Raw genomic sequence first — 25599 nt, 5'->3', positions numbered from 1 at the left:
TCTGTGCCCCATAGAATCCCTCTATTGTTATTTTTGTGGCTTTATATTATTATTGTTAGGTCGGCTGGATTATATTGTGATTCCTTAGACTCCTATATATAGAAAGGAGGTTTTGTCATTTGAATAACCAAGAATTGTTCATTTATGTAATGTAAAGGAGGTTGCCCCCTCGAAGAGGCTGAATTCTAAGGCGTTGATCTATCTTTTTTATCTTCTCTTGAGCTGGTTTCATAACATAGTCTGTTATAGAAGCAAGTGAGGTGAAGAAACAATTGAAAAAACTACTAGAATAGGGTGTCATTCGACTAAGTACACCACCATGTGGGTCAACCATCATCGCAGTTCCGAAAAGAATGGGACTTGGTGGATGTGTATTAATTACATTGCATTGAAGAACATCACACTCAAGAATAGGTACCCCCTACCCAAGATTGATGATTTGTTGAATTAGTTGTAGTAAGTGAAATACTTCACCAAGGTGGACTTAAAGTCTAGATATCAATAGTTTCGAGTCAGAGAATAAGATACTTGGAATAACGCCTTCAAAACCAGGCAAGGTTTGTATGAATGGGTATTCAATCCATTTGGCCTATGCAATGTACCAACTATGTTTATGAGGGTAATGAATGATATGATGCACAATTTTATAGATTCATTTGTTATTTTATATTTGGATCATATACTGGTATATAGTGCTACCTAGGAGGAGCACATCTCACCTTTGACACTAGTGTTGGAGACATTAAATAAGCACCAATTTCTATAAAATATCAAGAAGTGTGAGTTTTCACAGTAGTATCTAGTGTATATAGGGTATGTGATGGGTGGAGGAGAGACAAAAATAGATCCTGCCAAGATGGAGGCCATCATAAAATGGTTCACGCCTACTAATGTTTCTGAGGTTAGGAGTTTTGTTGGGGTGACACAATACATGATAACCTCATTTTTAGGGGTAGCAACATCACTCTATGCCTTACTAATAAGTGGCGAGAGTTTCTAGTGGGGAAAGGGTAAACAAAAGGTATTTGATGAGTTAAAGAAGAAGATTAGTTAAGCACTAGTTCTCACACTACCAAACTTGGATAAGCCCTTTCAAGTGGAGATAGATCCCGGTGAGTATGTTATGGGAGCGATCCTGATGTGGGGGGGAAGGCTTGTATGCTACCATTCTAAATTAGTTCATGGGGCAGTTGTTAACTACCCTACTTTTGATAAGGAGGTTTATGAAATGGTGCAATCTGTGAAGAAGTGGAAGCATTATCTAATGGGTAAGGAGACAATAATCCATATATATCACTAGCAACTACAGTACTTGCAGGCCCCAAGTAAGTTATAGATCACAGAAGATATAGTTTTACAGAAAAGGCTTAGAACTACAATATACAGACAAAACAAACTTTAACATATTGGATTGAAAGGAGAACTTCTAGCCAAAGCTAAATGGCACACCCAAGAGATGGTGGAGGATAAATTTCCTCACCTCATTCACTGGAAGCATTTTAGGACTAAAAGTCTCAAAAAATGGGGAGTGATTCATATTTGATAATTATATTGTTTTTCATCCACATCAATTATTTTAGCATGGAAAAAGTGGAGGAATCATTTGATAGGACCATTTTTATTTGCGAGACCCAATTTGGGAAATTAGGGCCTAAAATCTTCTCGGAGCATTTTTACGCATCAAAGAGTGTTTTTTAGGGGGTAAAACTTTGACACTTTAGTGCTACACTCTTTTCTACCATTCTACACACAAATACCTTTCCAACAATGCAAGAATCATCTTGGTTGGAGTCCATATGGAAAATTTATGCCACTCGGAAGTTGACCTTCTTGTTTTCACCAACATAATTCGAGGGGATTCCACGTCATCCCCATTTATTCATGGAAAATATGCTAGGCACGTGATAATGATGAATAAGACTCTAGAATAGTCCATATTGTAACTCTGGTTAAGATTTAAAGGAGTCAAACCTAACTACTGCTTGGCTATTAGGTTATGTTATAAATGGGCCACTGGGAGGAAAAGGGTTTCCCTTCTTTTCGAGTGCATTTTGTTGCATAGACAAATAGAATAACTGACAGGGATAGGAAGAGAGCACACATATATTATTTTTGTGTTGTGGTAGCCCACGGGCCACATGCCTTCTTTTTACTTGCAACCATTTTCTATTCAAATAAAGAGAGCAAAGCGACCTCACCTTCCAACTGGGTTTTCTCCCGAAAGGGTTTCCCAAGATATATTTTTTGTTAATCACAGTTTATGAGTTTTTATTTCATTGTTCTCTATTTTTTTTGTAATTATAATTAACATGCATACACAATAATCAATAATTTACATATCTAAAAATGTAAAGCGAAATAAACCCTTGTGGTGTAGATTTCAAAATTTTAAGTACAATTTGTGAGATTTGTTGTGATGAATTGTCGAGTGGAATGTCCACAAAAATTTACAAATCACATATGAAAAAATAGGAAAGAAAAGTGGATAATGATGCAGGAAAGCAAAAGGATGAAGTGACAAAAGATGGAAAAAAAGAAAGAAAAAGAAATAGAAGCATGGTTAAAAGTGAAGAAGAAAACGAAGTGAGTTATTATTTTGTGTGTGGGTTGAGAGGTATATACAATAAATCCTTGAAGGAATACATCCCTAAGAAACAGTTCTTGGATATGTCATTTTATAATGATATTGGTTAGAGATTAAAAACTTTTGAACTTGTGTGTACCCGAGTCGATAATGTTCGAGGTAAAAAATCACTAATGTAAATCATTTTTCATCATGTGTTATTGTGGTAAGCATTTAATAAAAGAGGATCTCAGATCATTAAGAGAGAAACTATATGTGGGTAGAACCATCGATTTGATGTAGACTACACCTGACAGAGTCATCGATCTTAGTGAGGAGGCAATCAGGTAGATTTCAAGTAAAGAAAAAGGGTCTTGTGTAGGAATAAAATGATGATTGAGGATACAGAAAAGAAGAGATAACTATGAGGAAAATTTTTGCAAGAGATAGAGGACCCATGGATGTGTGTATATGAAGATTTTTTTCCTAGGGAGTATGATTTAGGAGCATCAACATCAAGGTTACAATTGAGTCACGAACCCAGGAGATTGAGGACGATGAAAATGAGAGTGGTGATATAGAGTAAGAGGGATATGTCTGCAAATTTTGATGGAAGAATGGTTGATGAATCATGTATGAGAATAAGTTTTCTAGAGAACTAGTGGATATAATGACTGACAACCCATTTATTCTAGTAGATGGTGATTCTTTCATATGTACTTCAACTAATATTTATGTAGGTACAAGATGATAGCAAAGAAGATCAAGAAGGAAGAAGACCAAATAACTATTAAAGATGAAGAAAAAGGACAACAAAGGCAAATAACGAGAAATGACTAATTTAATGAAGAATGCTCGTTAAAGAGGAGACATGAAAAAATAGTACCTATTTGTAATTTCTAATGGATGATATTATGAATATTCTAATAGTGTATGCATATTCTAGAAAGTCTATGTAAGAGAAAGTGGTCCAGGGTAGGGTAGTCCCCGCTACTCAAGTGGAAATTATGCTTTTAGAAAATTTGCAAATTAATATATGAAGTGGAAAAATTAATTGTCTGCGAAGGGGAAAGAACTTGCGTACATTTTTGGTAGGTAGTAACCACAACTAATTCTCCTACTTGTTAAAGTGTTGAAAGGCACATAAATAAGGGTGGGAAGTTACTCTTGGTAAGTATATTTATTTACATCTTGGTCCTATCTATCTTTTATACAAATACTTGATGGTAAATATGTCATTTATGTGAGTATGAGCTATTTTTGAAGAATTTAATTTTAGATGGTTTTCCTATGAAGCTTAATAATGAAAATTTATTCCACAAATATCTAAAAATCATGGCATAAATATTGCAACTGCATTTAAAAATTATGGAAAAAAATATGAGGCAATTATCCACATGGCATTTTATTGTAAAAAGACTACAATAAGACCTTCAATTTATGGTCCAATCAAATGCTTGAAAAATAATTTCTTCAATAATATTGAAAAATAAATATTCCTTTTTCAATGTTAAATACTATAAATTGTATTGGACAATGCTAAACTAATAGTGATCAACAACAAATTGATTGATAGAGTCTTGCCTTGAGGTGGAGAAATCCTAGCAAATATAGAGATGAATATTGTTGAAAAAATCATGGATGAAATAATGGATAGATCATAGGAGATAGTTAGGGAGATATTATTGGATATATTTAACGAAATAATTAAAACTAATTAGATAATTATGATGCATTTTTTATGGTCACATATAGTTATAAATATAAATTCCCTTAACAAAGAACTACATCATGCTCCTGACATCCCTTGATTTTTGAGGGTGTGTCTTGTTGTGTCTGTTCCCTAGTTACATCAATCACAAATCTCCTAATTTCTCTATATGTAGAAGGAAAGAAAGAAAATAAATAAATAAATAAATAATATTGAGTAATATATGATGATCATGACCCTAATGATGAAGAAGAACATCCACTAATACTTATATGGTTTATCCAACCTTAAGAAGGTATTCTTTAACATTTTATTTTTATAATAAAAAAGAAGTGTGAGAAGAATTCCAAAATAAACATAGTTTTATTGATTTAAAAGATCAAGAAGATTAGTAGTGTGACAAATATTTTGAAGATTAGATTGAGTGTGATTATGAAATGGAAAATTGAAGAAAAAATGTTTTTCATCTTCAACCCTCTTGGGATCCCATAGGTGAAACCCATTCATCCCATGGGATTTTGGGAATTGGAGGATGTTCAGTGTCACTCTGAAGTTGATGAGAATTTTTTATTATCTTGGCAATGTTCATTTTTTTCTTAACACTAGTCAATATAGAAAGACAATTTTGGTTTTTTAGATTGGGGTTAATCACCTCCGTATAATATCTTAGTTTTCTTTTTCCTTCGAGCTCTTCGTTGTCCCATAATTTCTCCTTAAATTTGGAAGTAACAATATTTTTAATATTGTATGGGTTCTGCAAGATGATCTCTTCGTTTATTTCCTAATGACCCAACCATGATTAGGCATCCATATGCATCCTTATGCCTGCCTAGTTTGAATAGAAGGTGGGGGTTTTCGGTAGAGCTAGAAGCAATTTTAGGAACCTCTTCGCATTCATGTTGTATAATTTTTTCTTATACATAAGATTCCTGGTAAATTTTCCTTTCAATGGGGTAAGGCTTGCAGGTGGACATGGTAGGGAGTATTTCCTTTAATCTTAAGGTTCTAGGGTATAAACTACTTTTGGATTTCTTCAATCTTTCTCCAAAAGTTTTTGGATATACATCCATGTAAAATACCAATAACGACTAGGGTTTCAAAAAAAAAAAACTTTTTTAATCTTATATCCTAATATTTATCTATTTATAATGATTTTTAAGTTTATATATATATGAATGAAGAAGGAGTTTTCTTTAGTACTATATTTTGGACTTTTTGGTGCCCTAATCTTGTGGAAAAATTTGAGGTGAAATCTTTATTTGTGTTATTTAAACTGTTTTTTTTACTGTATATATGGATTCAGCACCCTGAAAAACTCCTAGTGCACTTTGATTGTGTAGGGGTTACCTATCAAGCTTGTAATTTCAATAAATTCCTATAGAATTTTAGAGAAATTAGATCCAAAAAACCCACCTAAAAAACATCCAAAAAACCTCACTAAAGACAACTCTAATGAAGAGTATTATTATTTTCTAATAAGATTTTCTTAGAATAGAATATAAAAGTTAATAAATAGGTGAAAAATGGAAAATATTTAGTATAATAATTGAAATTTTTATTAATATTTATATGTGAATTTAGTTTAAAATGTATGTATAAAAATGTAAAAATTTCATTAATCATTTTGTAGAAATATGATTAAATTAATGAGCTCCACATTAACACATTTATATTATTACTTATTTTATGATTTTAAAAAAAAAATCCCAATATGTTTTAGAATGTAAATTTTGTTATCTTTAAAATATTTTAATTTAATTATATTTTTAAGTTTTTAAAATTAAAATTTAAAAAAACAAATATTAATGTTTCTATTGGTGACAAGGTGTTTTGTTAAGGTATTGGATAGTGTAAAGGTTCTTAGTTGGAAACTTTATGGGTAAAAATCTAATCATGCTATTCTTAAATATTTTTTTCTTTCCTCCGTAATGATTTCACCAATAGCTAATTTTAAATGGATAACCCTAAACAATGACACATCCTTCCTATTTATTCTTTGAGATCAATAGATTTCTCACCTTGTCCTTAGGATTAACCACATTAGTTGGTTTGAAACCTCGACCCAATCCTACTGATGTGATTAATCTGAAACACTAGTTTCTACATTATGAATAATAAAAATGTGAGATCGTCAATGATAACTACTCAAACCAAATTAAACAAACTAATAAACTATACATAACTTAATAAACTATATATAAATATATATTATTTTAATTAAATTAAACATTATACTCCCGTGACTTAATAAACTATACATATAAATATATAATATTTCAATTTAATTAAATATTATTAATATTTATCAACAAAATTGGGTTACACATTTGGAAAAAAAAAGCCAGGTAACAAAAACTAAATTTTGATATTACTTTTTTATTTGTTTTAAATGTTATTATTAAAGATTTATTTTCAGATTTTATATAAAGTAGGTTATACCTTTCTTACATTTATGAGATGAAAATCTATAAATTCTAATTCCATATTTATGGAAAGGATTGAAGGATATTTAACAAGCAATGACGTTTGATGACTGTGTATCCCATTGTTGATTTTACTAATATACTAATCCTCTGCATGTTTATATTTATCCATGATTTATAATAAGTCAAGTCATCTTGCATTTTCAATAATGACTAATGACTGCCTATCCATTGCCCTGTATCTCATTGCAAGTTCATGTTTATATATGATCGTCTCTAGCCCCTTCAGACCCGTGATTCTTCTGTTGCCAAGCCAAAAAATTGGCAATGGCTGCCATTATCACTGGAGTGGCGGCCAGTACAGTCAGTAGCGCTATTTCTGCACTCATCATACAAATAGATGATGTTATTCGGTTGGATGAGAACCATCAGCTTCTAGAAGGGCAGTTAAATCGTATGAAAACTCTCTTACTCGATGTTAGAGATCAATTTCAAGATCGGCAAAAGACGCCCCCTCAATCTCTGGAAAATTGTCTGCTAAGGATGCAAGACGCAGTTGGAAAAGCAAGAGAGTTGATCGATTGCTCTCGAAGACGGCAGCGGTATATCGATTGCCTCCTTTGCAAGCCTAAACTCTCTACAAAAATCCAAAAGTGGAAGACAACTTTTGATGACCTCTTTCACAATCTTCAGACCGACTTCTCTGTGTTTCACAGTGCTCAACAGATTGCGTCTGCGGTGCCACAACAGGCGAATCTACTGCTTCAAGACGAACCAGACACTGGACTGGTAGTGTAACGCCCTGCGGTTCTGCCCGGGCGCGCGCTCCCTCTCCTCGCAAAATTGACTAAGTACCGGTCACACCATCGCATAGAGGCGCGCAGAATAATACAAGTTATGGGCGTGCGAAGTGTGTTTATATGCGATGGGAGGTTGAGCGATGAATATAACCAAGCCGACATGTGAAACATAGGCGAGGGTCGTTCATCGTTATACTTTGTAGCGTCGGCCAGGGGAGATAACGCGAGTTAGGAGGCGTATAAACTTGGGCGACCTGCGGTTCATTTGGCAAGCAGCTGGCATCGCTCTCACATCGCACAAGGGTAGTGTGCACTTGGAGAAGAGGCGCAGATTACCGCAGTTCGGTGGATGAGCCCGCCGAGCCGGGCGACGGTCGAGTCGAGGGTCGAGTTGGAGTTTTCGGTGGTGCGCACGAGCGCCCACTCTTGTAACGCATTAGACCGGGTTGAGGCGTGGGTAAAGGGTCGTGCACGGTGAGCCCGCCCGCCCAACGCCGAATTGATGTGGTTTCAGTTATTGTCTCTTGTTGTGTGTTGGTGGTGGGTTCGTGCACGGGCGCGCCCGCCCGCCCGACGACACAAAGGTTGTACATGTTATATGTTGTAAACTTGGATTCGGTGGAGTTTTGGCAAGACCGCCGTGCGCTCTTGCACGGGCGGGCGCCCTCCCGGTTGTAACTTTACAAATATAATAAAAGAGATTATTATTATATTGTCGTGTTGGTTTTATTATTGTATATTGTTAATGGTTTCCGCACATTAATAATATGAATTCATGATGGTTATGAATTGTTAAGGCGTAGTTCGTAAAGTTTATTAACGATGGAACATCTTAATAACTTAGGCGGTGCCGCACCCGCTCAATTAAACGAAAAAAGAATTGGGGGCGTGACAGGTGGTATCAGAGCAGCTGATCCGGATGTTGAAGCTGCTGAACGAAGTGAAGGTGAAATGGTGAAGCCTGATAGAGCAGGGTTGCTCATGACAGGTGAAGCCGATGCAGATAAGGTTATGGAGAAATCGTGGATGAATAGTCTGGGTTTCATGGACTTGATGGTTCATGGCAAGACCATTCAAGCTCTGGTGGACACGGGTGCCACACATAACTTTATGACGACACGGTTGGCAAAAGAGGCTGGGCTGACGATCACCCCATCGAATATGGAGGTCAAGGCAGTGAACTCTAGAGCTAAGGTGGCGGGGTTGGTACACGAAGTACCTGTGCAGATAAAATACTGGAAATGTCAGTTGGACTTCACGGTGATGGAGATGAACGACTTTGATATGATACTCGGACAGGATTTCTTGAAGGGCAACAAAGCTATTGTTGTCCCCTTCTGTGACGAGGTGGTGCTGGTTGGACAGTCACAAACTTGGACTTTGCCCACTCATAGGCAAAGGAGGGAAGTCAAGGTGCAGCATGTTTCGGCACTGAGTTTGGAGAAGGCTATGAAGGACTTGAATATGGAGACATATGCGGTGATGTTCAAGGATGTTGAAGGTGATGGAGTGGGGACGCCTGTTCCAGCTGAGATATCTGATGTGCTTACCAAGTATGCAGATTTGATGCCTGATGAGCTTCCGAAGAAACTTCCACCAAGGCGTGCAGTGGACCATAGCATTGAGCTTGAGCCAGGAAAGCAACCCTCGGCTAAAGCACCTTATCGATTGTCAGGGCCTGAATTGGAGGAATTGAAATGCCAGTTAAAGGAGTTAACTGAGGCAGGTTTCATTAGACCTTCAAGGTCCCCTTATGGAGCTCCGGTATTGTTCCAGCGGAAGAAGGATTCGAATGAGCTACGGATGTGCTGTGATTACCATGCATTGAACAAGCAGACGGTAAGGAACAGGTATCCTTTGCCATTGGCTGCTGATTGCTTTGACAAGCTTGCGAAAGCCCGAGTGTTTTCCAAGCTGGACTTGAGGCATGGGTATTATCAGGTGTGGATAGCTGAAGGAGACGAGAAGAAGACCACGATAGTAACAAGGTATGGTAGCTTTGAGTGCCTTGTTATGCCATTTGGGTTGTGTAATGCTCTTGCTACGTTTTGCACTTTGATGAACGATGTTCTATGACCATACTTGGATTCGTTCGTAGTAGTATACTTGGACGATATAGTGGTGTTCAGTGACAACATGGAGGATCATAAGAAACACTTGGCGATGGTATTTGAGGCACTGAGGACAAATCAGTTGTTCTTGAAGAAGTCTAAGTGTGTGTTCGCTCAGACCGAGATTCCGTTCCTTGGGCATATTGTTGGTCAAGGATACATACGGATGGAGCCGAGCAGAGTGAAGGTGATTGAGGACTAGGTTGAACCGAAGAATGTCCATGAGATGAGGGTGTTTTTGGGCATGACCAACTACCAACGGAAGTTTGTAGAGGGGTACTCCAAGGTGACATCGGCACTGACAGACTTATTGAAGAAAGACAAGAGATGGAGTTGGACGAGCAAATGTCAAGAGGCATTTGATGACTTGAAGAAAAGGATGGTTACAGCACCGATACTGAAGTTGCTTGACTTCGAGAGACCGTTTGAGGTACACACTGATGCTTCAGATTTTGCCATAGGAGGAGTTCTTATGCAGGATGGGCATCCGGTGGCATATGAGAGTCGGAAGTTGCAGGATAGAGAACGAAGGTATCCGGTCCATGAGAAGGAGATGACTGCCATCATCCATTGTCTTCATGTGTGGAGGCATTACCTGATTGGGAAGCCGTTTGTTGTCAAGACTGACAACGTTGCAGCAAGTTATTTTGCATCACAACCGAAGCTTTCTGCGAAGCAAGCTCGTTGGCAGGACTTCTTGGCAGAATTCGACATGACTATCGAGTATAGACCGGGTAGACACAATGCGGTAGCAGATGCCCTTAGCAGGAAGGGACAACTTGCAGCATTGGAGGAGGAAGAAGACCGGGCAGCAAGGAGTAGGAGTCGAGTTCAGATGTCAGAAGAGATGCAAAACAAGATCAAGGGAAGTGTTGAAACCAATACTTTGGCGTAGAATATAGTGAAGCAGATAAAGGAGGGGAAGACACGAAAGTTCTTTCTACGGGACGGGTTCTTGTTCTTTGGAAACCGACTCTATGTTCCAAAGTCATCCGGACTCAGGAGACACCTTTTGAAGGAGTGCCACGATTCTCCGTGGGCTGGCCACCCAGGGCAGCGTCGTTCTTTGGCATTGTTGGAGAGAGGATTATTTTGGGAGAAGATGAGAGAGGATGTGGAGGAGTATGTACATACGTGCATCATTTGTCAGCAGGACAAATCGGATACTCAGAGACAAGGAGGACTGTTGCAGCCTTTACCGATTCTAGAGAGGCCATGGATGAGTGTCTCGATGGACTTTATCACTCAGTTACCACAGGTTCAGGGGTATAATGGGATTATGGTCGTGGTTGATCGTTTTTCCAAGTATGCTGTCTTTGTTCCTACAAAGGTACCTTGTGGAGCCGAGCGGACTGCTGGGTTGTTCTTTAAGAACATAGTGAAGTATTGGGGGATGCCGTTGAGTATTGTGTCAGATAGAGATCCACGTTTTACAGGGAGATTTTGGACCACATTGTTCAAGTTGGTCGGGACAGAGTTGTTGATGAGTTCGAGTTACCATCCACAGACAGATGGGCAGACCGAGAGGATCAACGCATTGCTGGAGGACTACTTGCGACATTATGTGACGGCTGATCAGAAGAATTGGCCCGAACTCTTGGATATTGCTCAGTTTAGCTACAATATTCAAAAGAGTTCCGCGACAGGGTACAGTCCATTTGAGTTGGTAAATGGACAGATGCCGGTTGCACTGCATACCGTAGTGATGGGAGGCTTCTTGAGAAGTCCTCATGCGAAGAGATTCATGAAGGCTTGGGAGGAGACCTTGGAGTTAGCACGGTTACGCTTGCACGATGCTGCAAGGAGGATGAAAAAGTATGCTGATCGTGGAAGATGGGAGGCACACTTCGGTGTGGGAGATATGGTGTTTCTTAGGATTACCAGGGAGCAGTTTCAGCCAGCCAAGGGGACGACGAGCAAACTGACACGGAAATATGAGGGACCATTCCGAGTGAAGAAGAGAGTGGGGGAAGTTGCTTACGAGCTGGAGCTTCCACGCCATATGAACATGAAACACCAAGTTTTTCATGTGAGTCAGTTGAAGAGATGTAGACTTGATTCAGACCATCCAGAGAGGGTTGAACCGACGAGAGGACCAGCCGGGATTGTGGACAGACCAGGACTAGAGTTGGAGAAGATTTTGAGTCTCAGAACTACAGGAGTTGGTTGCCACATGCGACGGGAATTTCTTTGCAGATGGAAGGATGCACCGGAGGAGGATAGCTGGGAGACGGAGGATTCACTTTGGAGATGGAAGGATAAGATCGCGAAGTACGACAGGAAGTTGAGAAGAAGAGCAGGAATTGTTGGGACGGCAATGACTTCTGGTGGGGGAGGATGTAACGCCCTGCGGTTCTGCCCGGGCGCGCGCTCCCTCTCCTCGCAAAATTGACTAAGTACCGGTCACACCATCGCATAGAGGCGCACGGAATAATACAAGTTATGGGCGTGCGAAGTGTGTTTATATGCGATGGGAGGTTGAGCGATGAATATAACCAAGCCGACGTGTGAAACATAGGCGAGGGGCGTTCATCGTTATACTTTGTAGCGTCGGCCAGGGGAGATACCGCGAGTTAGGAGGCGTATAAACTTGGGCGACCTGCGGTTCATTTGGAAAGCAGCTCACATCGCTCTCACATCGCACAAGGGTAGTGCGCACTTGGAGAAGAGGCGCAGATTACCGCAGTTCGGTGGATGAGCCCGCCGAGCCGGGCGACGGTCGAGTCGAGGGTCGAGTTGGAGTTTTCGGTGGTGCGCACGGGCGCCCACTCTTGTAACGCATTAGACCGGGTTGAGGCATGGGTAAAGGGTCGTGCACAGTGAGCCCGCCCGCCCAACGCCGAGTTGATGTGGTTTCGATTATTGTCTCTTGTTGTGTGTTGGCGGTGGGTTCGTGCACGGGCGCGCCCGCCCGCCCGACGACACAAAGGTTGTACATGTTATATGTTGTAAACTTGGATTCGGTGGAGTTTTGGCAAGACCGCCGTGCACTCTTGCACGGGCGGGCGCCCTCCCGGTTGTAACTTTACAAATATAATAAAAGAGATTATTATTATATTGTCGTGTTGGTTTTATTACTGTATATTGTTAATGGTTTTCACACATTAATAATATGAATTTATGATGGTTATGAATTGTTAAGGTGTAGTTCGTAAAGTTTATTAACGATGGAACATCTTAATAAGTTAGGCGGTGCCGCACCCGCTCAATTAAACGAAAAAAGAATTGGGGGCGTGACAGGTAGGGTTGAAAATTAGATCTGCTGAGATACGACTTGAGAGGTGGCTTGCAGAGACTCCCTGTGATCAGATAATTGCTGTATATGGGATGGGTGGGGTTGGCAAAACAGCGTTGCTGAAAAAGGTCTACAACACCTACAAGGTAAGTGGTGTTTTTGATCATGTGATTTGGGTTGCAGTTGCCCAATTTTCCATACTGGAGTTGCAGAGTCGTATGGCTTCTGCAATCAATTTAGACCTCAGTGCCTATTCTTATAATGATGTTGATTCGCGGAAGATGAAGCTGTCGGCACATCCGAGGACGAAGAAATTTTTCCTAATTTTAGACGATTTGTGGAGCGCAGTCACTCTGAAAGAATTGGGCGTGGAATTTGGCGAGAACAAAGGGAGCAAAGTTGTATTCTCTACTCGAAATAGAGATCTGATTCCAGAAATGAATGCAGACTAGTCCATGCAAATACAGCCACTGCCAAGAGAGGAAGCCTGGGAATTGTTTTGCAAAGTAGCCTTCAAAGACGGGCATGTGCCTGACGAGATAGAGCATATTGCTAGAGCCGTTGCGGAGGAGTGTAAAGGGTTGCCCTTGGATATAAATGTCATAGCTTCAACAATGATTGGCAACCTCGCTGTAAATGAGTGGAACCTTGCTTTAAGGCAGATTCAGACTGTGGATTCAAATTTTCCAATTACTCATCCTCGACTTGATCGAGATCTGTATGAGCGATTGAGATGGAGCTACGATAGTTTACCCATGCTCATTTGAAAACCTGTTTTCTGTATTGTGTGATTGCTCCAGAGGACTGGAACATTCCGGTGCACATTATATCGCAGATCTGGATCGCGGAAGGTATAGTAAAGAGCAAAGAAATGGACTCCTTAATGGATACTGCTCACAGCTATGTAAAGTTACTTGCAAATCGTTCCTTAATCCACATGCGAGCAGTTGGTGGATCCACTTATTGGGGCTTTACGTTTGGACTTCATGATGTTATCCGCGACATGGCAATTTATTTGGCAGAGAGAGAGGAGAATTTTGTATCCATGGCAGGTCAACATTGCCCCAATGTTGACGCTCTTTTTCCCGACATTGAGAGTCGCGATAATTGCAGGAGGCTCTCCCTTATTGGTAGCAATATTACGTCTCTACCAAACAAGGAATTGAGATGTCCAAAATTGGTCAGCCTATTTCTAACACACAACCTTGAATTAAAGGAGATTCCGGAAGCATTTTTGCTTGACCTCGTCTTTCTGAGGGTGTTATGTTTAAGTCAGACGGGTCTACAATTATTGCCAAAATCATTGTGGCAATTGAAACAACTTGAATATCTTGCTCTGATCTATACTCAAATTGAATGTGTGCATTCAGGCATTGGCAATCTTTCAAACCTTCAGTTTTTACATCTCAGTGGATGTAAGAGGTTAAAATCATTGCCATGTGAAATGCGATATCTCAAAAATCTCAAATTTCTGGATCTCAACGGTTGTCATAATCTAGAATCATTGCCATCTGAAATCGCGGAACTCAAAGAGCTCAAATATCTGAATCTCAAAGGCTGTCGTAAGTTACAGGTGATTCCTCCTGAGATCAGACTGATTACAAATTGTGAAATTCCTCGTGAGATTAAATTGCTTTCAAATTTTAGTGTTCATGTTTGTACTGGAAATTTTAATATAAAAAGGATGTGATCATAATTTTTTAGTTAATAAAATTATATAGTGCGAAATACATTTTTTATATAAATAAATTAATTTTCAATTATATTTATATCTATAATTTATAAGATTTATGTATCATTTTTAATTCAATTGATTTAATAATTAAAAATATGTATTTGTTAATGACAATTATAAAGTCAAATCCTTCTTTGATTATTGGAGGGATGAAAGGTTGTGCAATTATTGACCAAAACCCCAATAAAGTGAAATCTTCTTTGATTATTGGAGGGATGAAAGGATGTGCAATTATTTACCAAAACCCCAATGTCTCGGCTAAAGAGCAAAGATGTGGACGCATCAATGGATAATGGCTAAAGAGTGACATGGAAAATTGTGTCTCGAAGGCAGGTCAACATTGCCCCGACATGGACGCCTTTTTCCCGGACATCGACATTTGAGATAATTGCAAGAGGCTCTCCCTTTATAGTAGTGACGTCTCTGCCACCAAAATAATTGAGATATCCAAAACTGGTTAATCTAGGACACGATTTTGATTCCGGAAGCATTTTTCCTTAACCTCCCGTCTCTTAGGGTGTTATGTTTAATTGACAGGGGGCTACAATTATTGCGAGAATCATTGTGGCAAATAAAAACAACTTGAATTTCTTAGTGTAAATTATACTGAAATTGTAGATGTGCATTCAGGCATTTGCAATCTCATTTCATTGCCATGTGACATGAGAGCTCTAAAAATTCTTAATAATAAAAAATATTATTAATCATAGATAATTTATTATATATTAAAGGAGTAATCTTAAAATAATTATAATTGTCAAATCCCCTGAATCAAGTTAACAGTGAAAAAAAAAAACTTAAAGCCGTTATAGCTGTGAGAGGGTGTTATAAGTAAAATATGAGAGAATTGAACAAACTGGGTTATAAAATGATTTTATTAATTATTCCTGTGATTAATTTTGTTTTTGAGATTGTCTTCCTTAAAGATAATTTAAATAAAACAATAATTTCATTAAACATAGAAAATGATGAGATTGAATTTACCATGGTAAATTGAAAAATAAATTTAATATTTTTTTCAAAATGATCATTAAAAAAATATATTAGTGTAATTAATATTTATGTTAATTCCTATTATTTAGATATATTTCACTGATATTAACAATAAATTAAAACAAAGAAGTAAATACCATCTTTCCCTCTCCCCTTTAATAAATATAAGAAGATATGTTTTCATTTATTGAATGTAAAGCTCATTTGTCACAAGTGGGATTCTTTTCCTATTCATTTTTCTCTGTTGTCACAAGTGAAATTTTTTTCCTATTCATTTTATTTATATCTTTGATATCTTTATCACTTTAGTGATTCTATAAAGTTGTGAGCTTTGGGTTGTAGTTATTCTAGGGAAGTTTTATAGCCTCAATGATTAGTTTAATTGTTAGATTCTCTTACGCTAAAGTTCAATGTGGTTTCAAGAAATTGAATCTCATTAAGTTTTTTGGGGTTACATGTGAAATATACAAGGTTGAGTCTATAGAAAATCTTGTCGATTCATAAGCTCATGTAATCTACTAAAACAAGAGACAAGAATCTATTTCTACTCTTTACAGCAGAAGCCCATAAATATCGAGCAAACAATAATCAATAGAGGAAGAGAATCAAAGGCACATAACACAATAAATATCTGGGGAAAGCCACAACTCAAAACCCCACTATCTGTTTTGTATTAATCCGGAAAATCAAGATGAAATTACAATGCTTGTTCTCTCTAGAACAATCCCAGCACTCAGCAAATTCAATCTCCAACTCATAAGCAAACTCAAGGCCAAAGCTTAGCCTCTTCACAAGCTCTCTAAGTCTCTATTCCAATGTGTAAGTCCTATGAAGGATAGTTTGTATTTAAAAGGAAATAAAACCTCTAAAAATAACACAATACCTCAAACATCATTTTCTAAATGCATGCATTGTCAGTGCAACTCAAAAAAGTCTAAAACAAATAGTGCATTATCCCTGCACTCTAGTCTCAACTGGGTCTTTCTCAGAATCAACATGCATGAATTTCTGATGGTGGAATATTCAGTTAACTAGAGTAGCACTAATTAAGTCACTAGTGTCCCAACTAACTGTTTACTCACTATTAGTTCCTAAAACTGATTGGAACTAATTTAACTGGACTTAACTCAATAAACTGAGTTAACTAATTACACCTCATTCATAACTCATCCTTAACTCATTTAAGTTAGGGAGAACATATACATGTCTTCTAAAATACGTCCAATTCGAATTTTCTAAATTAATTAAGTTAATTAAACTTAATTAATTATTTTCAAATTGCTATGAGAAAATAATTCTATTTTAATTCATAGTTTAATTCAAGGACAAATTAAATTGGAATTTCTTGTTGCTATTTCTCAACAAGAAAGGGATTATCCACTACCCCAATCCCATCTCTGTGAAACTCGAATTTACATCTTCGCGATGCCTTTGTCAAGATGTCAACATCTTTCTCCTCCGTGTGAATGCAATATAACAACATGATCCTTCTTAATACACAATATCTGAGATGATGATACCAAATATCTACATGCTTGGACCGATCATGAAAAACTGGATTTTTAGAGAGTTTGACACAACTCTGATTATCACAATAAATCATTGTTGGATCCATTTGTTGACCAAACAAGCCAACCAGGATCTTCCTCATCTAGATAGCCTAACATGCTGCTTGACTTGCAGCCATGTAATTTGCCTCTAACAAATTGAGTGCAATCGATCTTTGTTTCCTGTTGTACCAATAAATTGCAGCTGACACAATACTAAAGATCTCTCCTGATGTGCTCCTCCTGTCAGATGGACTCCCCGCCCAATCTGCATCGGTGAAGCCTTGAAGCTTCACTCCCTCTGTCTGTCTATACCACAACCCAAACTGAGTAGTGCCTCTGCAGTATCTCAATGCATGCTTTGTTGCCTTCCAATACAGCTCGGTAGGCCTAACCATCACTTAACTAAGCTGGTTAATTGTATAACACATATCTGGTCATGTGTTCACCAAATACATGAGTGAACCCACAAGCTACTTGTAAACAATAGCTTCCACTACTTCTCCTGAAGTAGCATCCTCTTTCCTCTAGCTATTAGCTAGAAGAGTCTCCATGGGTTTATTTCTCTCCATGTGGAATCTCTTGAGTATCTCATTGGCATACTTGCCTTGAGAAATAAACAACTCCCCATCTCCCTGCCATACCTCCATGCCATGAAAGTAATGCAGAACCCCATGTCCTTCATCTCAAATTCTCTTGCAAGGTCCTCCTTGCAAGATTTGATGAGCTTCTCATCACCTGTCAGTATGAAATTATCTACATAAAGTAAAATGATCAAAAACTTACGTTCTACCACTATGTGATACAGGTTCACATCTGCTTCATTCTTCGTGAAGCCTAACCCAGTGAAGTAGCTACCTATCAAAGTGTACCAAGAAAGGGGTGCTTGCTTCAGCCCATACAAGACTCTCTTGAGTCGGTACACATGCTACTCACGGTCCAAGGTTTAAAAACCTTCAGGCTGCTCTATGTATGCCTCTTCCTCAATCATGCCATTGGGGAAGACAGTCTTTGCATCCATCTGATGGATACTCCAACCCATCTGTGCAAATAGTGCCAAAATATATATGATAGATGAGCACCTTGCAACATGAGAAAAGGTCTCATCATAGTTAATCGACTCTACCTGTGAAAAGCCACAGGCCACAAATTTGTCCTTATGCTTCTCCACACTACCATCTACAGTTTTCTTTACCTTGTAAGGCCAATGGGAGCTCACAACTGACTTGTCCTCTGGTCTCGGGACCACATCCAAAACACTATTTCAAACTATGGAGTTATAATCATCCATCATCGCATCAAACCAAATCGGTTGTTACTGCTTCCTGAAAGGAAGATGGCTCTTTCACAAAACATGAACCCATAAGTGCCATGTATTTAGTGTACCTCTCTGGTGACCTCCTCTGTCTACGCTGAGAAGAGGGTGCTACCACATTCTCTCGTGAATTATCTAACAATCTATCAACCTCTCTAGTGCGCTTTCTTCCCTCTCTGGAAGACTTTGCCTGAGTGGCTGTCTCCACTCCTGGAATCTCTATATGTGGCTGCTCCACATCAATCTGAGGCTCCTCAACATTAGGAACTAAAATTTCCTCCTTCACATGTAGCTCAATCTCCCTCTCAAGGCATACTCACATGGACTTCTCCTAATCAAACTTGACATCCCTGTGAACCGCTGTCATCCGAATGGTTTACAAGTACACCTGATAGTTGTGGGGAGTATCAATGTACACCACAAAGATCCCCAAATCTGTTGTTGGCTCAAGCTTCTTTTGTGCGTCTTTGGTCACATGGAAATAAACTGATGACCCAAAAATCCTAAAGTGACCAAGACCTGGCCTCTTACTGGAATAAGCTTCCTCTGGTGTTTTACTCTCAAGTATTCGATGTGGACTACGGTTCTGAACATAAACTATTGTGTTGCATGCCTCAACCCATAAGTGTAGTGGTAGGCCCTGATCATGCAACATCACCCTTGTTTCCCCTACAATTCTCGTGTTCTTCATCTCGGCAACCCCATTTTGTTGAGGGTTATGAAGTGCTGTCAACTCTCGTTTAATCCCTTCTGCTGCACAGAAGTTCTTAAACTCATTGGAGACATATTCTCCACCGTTATCACTCCATAGAGCTTTAACCTTCTTTCCTAACTCTTTCTTGACCAATGCTTTGAATTCACAAAACTTTGTGAATGTCTGATCCTTTCTCTACATGAAAAATATCCAGCATTTATGAGAATAGTCATCTACAAATATAACATAATACCTATGTTTGTCGTGGATATGATCAAGAATGGTCCAAACATATCTAAATGGACTCTCTCTAGAATAGACTCTGCTCGACTGTCTCTATCTCCAAAGGAATACTTGGCATATTTTCCCAAAGCACAACCCTTGCATGTATCAACTTTCTCAAGCGTACCTTTGGGAAGACCGGTAGAGATTTGACACAATATCTTCAAAGCCCCATGATGCAAGTGGCCGAATCGCCTGTGCCACAACTCGTTGATGTCTCGGCTCAAAATCTTTTCTTCTTTTGAACTCAAAGTACCACAACCCTCTACCTTTATCTTATACATATTCTGAACTCAAATCCCTATCTTCTTTACTTAACCCGTGGCTATGTGTTGAAGGAACACCTTTCCTTTTGAAAAGATCACATCATAGCCTCTATCCTCAAGCATGGCAATGGATACCAAGTTCTTTGTCAGTCTGGGTACATGCATAACATTCTTCAAGGTGAGTGGAGCCGCATGCTCCATTTGAAAAGTAATAGTTCCCACACTAGTAACACTATACTTATCATCATCACCCATCTCGATATGCATCTTGAGATCTTTCTCCTCCAGTTCAATAAATAACTCTTTGTCTCCAGTCATGTGGAAAGAAGCTCCAATGTCTAAGTACCGGACACTTCCATCATTGAAGACACCATGCATGCAATGAGGGAAAAGTCCAATTCGAATTGGGAGGCCAAAGCCTCACCCGCCGCTCCCCCTGAGGACTTCTCCTTGAACTTCTTTAATGGAAAATTTGTAGCAAAGTGGCCCATCTTGTGACAATGAAAGAATTTAACTTTCTTCAGGCCCTTATTCTTACCTCCACGATGGGAATCTAATTTGGAATGAGAAATTTTACCTTTCCCCTTCCTTACCTTAATCGCTAAGGCATAGTTATCTTCATCAATAGTCTTTGATGAAGATCCATCCCTAGTGTTCCTCCTAATCTCTTCCTGCATCAAACCTGACCATAGTTGTTCCCAATCTGGCAGCGTCTCCCGACCATTGACAGAGTCCTGATAATTATGGAAACTCTTTGGGAGTCCAAGAAGAGAAATGCTCACCATATTCTCCTCGGAAAATTTGATTCCAACACTTCCAAGTTCATCCCAACATTGAGTGAACTTGGTTAAGTAATTTGGAATCATCTCACATTTCTCCTTTAGTGCCAACTTCCTTTGATCACTTCTTTTTCGATACAAGTCTGTCAATGTTTTCCACATAACATGTGGAGTTTCCTTTCCATTGAGACTCGACGCAATGTGGTGTCGAACTCCCTCAAGGATTATCTGCCTTGCCTTCACCACACACTTCTTCCATTTGACCAAGTTCTGTGCATCTATAGCTACTAGCTTGGGGACTTCTTGATCAATGAATTCCTTCAAGCCATTATCTTCTAGCACAACCTCCATCCTATCCCTCCAGGCTATAAAATTCAAGCTTCCTTCTAAGGCATACTCAAGCCTCAACCCATGGAACACCATCTATCGATCGTGAAGTATGTATGCAAATTCGACTTTCACATATAACCCAGAAACTCAAAACTTTGAAATCTCCTCTAGAGAGCTGATTTTAAATCAACGATATCTCCTTCATTTGAACTCCAATTCGGTCGAATATTTTTTTTATTTTTATTTATTTTTTTATTTTTTTTTTAATTTGGGTCTCCTTTCCCAAGGAATCTAGATGTGCAATTTTTTTCTAAATTTTTTCACATAAATTCTCATATCTTATGTGCAAACTCTTGGCCCAAAAAAAAATTCTTGCTCCGATACCATGTAGAAAAACTTGTAGATTCACAAGCTCATGTAATATTCTAAAACAAGAGACAGGAATCTAATTCTACTCTTTATAGCGGAAGCTCATAAACATCAAACAAACAATAATCAATAGAGGAAGAGAATCAAAGGCACATAATACAATAAATATCAGGGGAAGGCCCCAGCTCAAACCCTCACTATCTGTTCTGTATTAATCCAGAAAATAAAGGTGAAATTACAATTCTTGTTCTCTCTAGAACAGTCCCAGCACTCAGCAAATTCAATCTCCAACTCATAAGTAAGCTCAAGGCCAAAGCTTAGCCTCTCCACAAGCTCTCCAAGTCTCTATTCCAATGTGTAATTCCTATGAAGGATGGCTTGTATTTAGAGGGAAATAAAGCCTCTAAAAATAGCACAATCCCTCAAGGATCAGTTCCTGAATGCATGCACTGTCAGTGCAAGTCAAAAAAATATAAAACAAATAGTACATTGCCCTTGCACTCTTGTATCAACTAAGTCCTTCCCATAATCAACATGTATGAGTTTCTGATGGTGCAATCCTCAGTTAACTAGGGTAGCACCAATTAGGTCACTAGTGTCCCAACTGAATGTTTACTCACTATTAGTTCCTGAAACTGATTGGAACTAATTTAACTGTACTTAATAAAATGAGTTAACTAATTGCAACTCATTCATAACACATCCTTAACTCCTATAAATTATGGAGGACATATACATGTCTTCTAAAAGACTTCCAATTCAAATTTCCTAAATTAATTAAGTTAATTGAACTTAATTAATTATTTTCAATTTTCTATGAGAAAAGAATTATATTTTAATTCACCGTTTAATTCGAGGACAATTTAAACTGAAATTTCTTGTTGCCATTTCTCAATAGAGACAAGCATAAAAAAAATTGTGTACCTTTAGAAAATCTTTAGTATGAACTATCTAAAACTCATGCATGTATAGAATAATCTCGAGAGTTATCAATGCTTTATTCATAGAGTGAGATAAACTAAAAAAAAATTATATTATGGAATAATTTTTGGAGCCTCAATGGTTAGTTTAATTGTTAGATTCTCTTATTGTTAGAAAAATGATATATTACAGAGCAATGTAACACAAAATATATTGCAGAAATATAAACACAGAAAACACATAAAAGAAGAGAGACACAAATATACGTGGTTCATCCAATTTGGGCTATGTCCACAGGAAACAACCATCCCTTATTTTTATATTATCCAACAAAATGAAGAGATACATCCTACAACAGATCCGTTGTAATTCCCTCTTCGCTCTCACACTATCTCCTCTCTCTTTCTCACTCAAAATACAGATCTACACAGACGCAATAAAATTCCTCATATATAGCGAGGGGTTTCCTTCTAGGCCAAAAAACCCTAAATTAAACGTAACTTCTACCGTCAGATCTCTGCCTAATGAATGGCCCAGATTTACTACAAATTACAACATTTTACAAGGCAATTTTACATCTATTTTTAGCTTCGGGGGCACTGCCCCCGATCCCCCATTGGGATGGGGCTCACAAAGATCGTAGCTGCCCCCCTTGGATCCCCCTTGTTGCACAAATATTACGGGCAGCATTACTGCCACATTATGAACTAGGGTCCAATGTAGTGGTACCTCTGAATAAAGAAGATAATTAGGCTCCACATCCAATAATCTCCCACTTGGAGACAGATTATAGCAACTCCGCTGTTTCTTCATTTGCTGAACAATGACACCACTTTGGACCTGGTTGTTTCTCATATTCTTCATCATACTTGAAGGCCAATTGAAATTGAGTAGAGTCTCATTTTCTCCCTGGTTACAAATTTTGTTAACATATATGCAGGATTCTGGCTAGTGTGTATATTTTCTAGCTTCAACTGTCCATCTTCCAATGATGGCCGTATGAAATGGTACTTGAGCTGTATATGTTTAGTCTTAGAATGAAATGTAGAGTTCTTTGCAAGATATATGGCACTCTGGATGTCACTGTATAACCTTCTGAACTCCTGCTTCTTACCCAGTTCATCCAAAAACCTTTGTAACCAAATCATTTCTTTACTAGCCTCTGTAGCAGCAACATACTCTACTTCCATTGTTGAGAGTGCAACAACACTTTGCAGTTTTGAAACCCAACTGACAGTTGTTCCACCTACAGTAAACACATACTCTATGGTGCTCCTCCTGTTATCTCTATCACCCGCCATATCTGCATCAACATATCCCAATAGAGAAATGCTTGAACGACCAAAGCATAATGCATGATTTGTGGTACCTCTCAAATACCTGAGAATCCACTTCACCACCATCCAACGTTCTTTTCCTGGATTATTCATGTACCTGCTTACAACTCACACTACATGTGCAATATCAAGCCTTGTGTAGACCATTTCATACATTAAGCTTCCAAATACTGATGCATATGGAAATTTAGACATATAAGCCATTTCTTCTTGAGTCTTGGGACACACCTCTTTACTTAGTTTGAAATGGCTAGCCAAAGGTATACTAACTGGTTTTGCATTCTGTATATTAAACCTTTTCAACACCTTTTGTATTTACTCACTCTCAGATGATGTTAATTTTTGATTCTTCTTGTCTCTAGTTATTCTCATACCAAGGATTTGTTTTGTAGCACCCAGATCCTTCATTGCAAATGAGTTTGAAAATTTTCTTTTGAGCACATTTATTTCCTGCATGTTAGAACCTGCAACAAGCATGTCATCTACATACAATAATACTATAATATTGCTTCCATCATTTTTCCTTTTAAGATAAACATAATGATCAGTGTGACATCTAGTATAACCTTGTTCAGACATAAACCTGTCAAATTTTAGATACCACTACCTTGGAGCCTATTTTAAGCCATACAAGCTCTTCTTCAACCTGAACACTAGTTTCTCCTTCCCTTTTACCTCATATCCTTGTGGATGTTGCATATATATCTCTTCCTCCAAATCCCCATGGAGAAAGGTTGTCTTTACATTTAGCTGCTCAAGATGCAAATCTTCAGCTGCTACTAGACTTAAAATAGTTCTGATTGGAGTCAGTTTAACAACAGGAGAAAATATCTCATCAAAATATATACCCTTTTTTTGTGCAAACCCATTCACCACAAGTATAGCTTTATATCTTTTTCTACCTCCATCTTCTTCCTTCAATATGTAAACTCATTTTTTCTGCAATGCGGTTTTACCTGTAGGCAACCTGACTAAGTCCCAAGTCTAGTTATGTGCTAAGGATTCCATCTCTTCTTTCATGGCTTGCTCCCACTTCTTCATGGTTTCTACCTACACTGCTTCTTCATAACATTCTGGTTCATCAGAATCAATCAACAATACATAATATAATGAAGGAGAGTATCGTTCAGGGGGTCTACTTATCCTGGTAGATCTTCTAACACCAATTTTAGGTGTTTGAGGTGGTTGTTGTTGTTTTGGATGTTGATCATTATGATTTTCAACCACCTTCACTTTTTCTGTGATGTCATCAAGCACTGAGTATTCTCTGTTTATTTTCCTGCATTTGATTCTTATACAAAACCTTTTCATTGAATATGACATCTCTGCTCCTAATTATTTTTTGTTTTTCATAATCATAAAAATGATAACCAAAATCATTAACACCATATCCAATAAAGGTACATTTGTTTTATTTTGCCTCAAGATTTGTTCTATTTTATTTATTAATGTGGACAAAGGCTTCACAACCAAAAAGTATTTAAAAATGAATAGTTTACCTTTTTACATGTTCATGCCTCCTCTGGAATACCACCATCCAAGGAACTTGAAGGCCCTCTGCTTATTAGATAAACAACAATATCTACAACATCTACCCAAAATTGTAAAGGCAATCCTGCATGCAATCTCATGCACCTTGCATGCTCCATGATTGTCCTATTCATCCTTTCTGACACACGATTTTCTTGTGGTGTTCCTGGAACTATCTTCTCTCTGTGAATTCCATTCTTTGAAAAATACCTATCAAACTCTTTGCTGCAATATTCACCTCCATTGTCTGATCTGAGACACTTCAACCTTTTTCCTTTCTCATTTTCAACCAAATCTTTCCATTTCTTGAAAGTTTCAAATACATCAGATTTATTTTGAATACAATAAATCCATGTCTTTTTGATTACATCATCAATAAAAGTAACATAATAATGAGAGCCACCGAGAGATGATACCTGAGAAGGTCCCCATACATCTGTATGCACAAGCTCTAATTTTTCGCTCTTCTTTTCATTCCCAACTCTGAGGAATCTAACTCTCTTCTGTTTTCCATACACACAATTCTCACATAATTTTAAATCAACATGCTTCAAACCTAGAAACAAATTTCTTGAGTGAAGAATCTACATCCCCTTCTCACTCATGTGCCCAAGACTATGATTCCATAATGTCGTATCTTCTCCTGTAGAGGTTAAAG

The 25599-nt window shown here is 38.2% G+C and overlaps 2 protein-coding genes across 2 annotated transcripts; both read left to right on the top strand.

Moving 5' to 3' along the window:
• The first annotated feature begins 12935 nt into the window (after positions 1-12935).
• Positions 12936-13295, top strand: LOC149149996 (disease resistance protein RPS5-like). The gene has a single exon (XM_089442656.1). It carries the CDS (start codon positions 12936-12938, stop codon positions 13293-13295), a length of 360 nt encoding a protein of 119 aa, XP_089298782.1.
• A 3-nt stretch (positions 13296-13298) lies between these two features.
• Positions 13299-13610, top strand: LOC149149995 (putative disease resistance protein At1g15890). The gene has a single exon (XM_089442655.1). The coding sequence runs from the start codon at positions 13299-13301 to the stop codon at positions 13608-13610; it is 312 nt and encodes a 103-aa protein (XP_089298781.1).
• The last annotated feature ends 11989 nt before the right edge of the window (positions 13611-25599 follow it).

This window comes from Pinus tabuliformis, chromosome 9 (assembly GCF_031772625.1).
Source record: "Pinus tabuliformis cultivar Carrire ecotype Pingquan chromosome 9, CPIR1, whole genome shotgun sequence".
Taxonomy (NCBI): domain Eukaryota; kingdom Viridiplantae; phylum Streptophyta; class Pinopsida; order Pinales; family Pinaceae; genus Pinus; species Pinus tabuliformis.
This window is presented reverse-complemented; position numbering and strand designations above follow the sequence as displayed.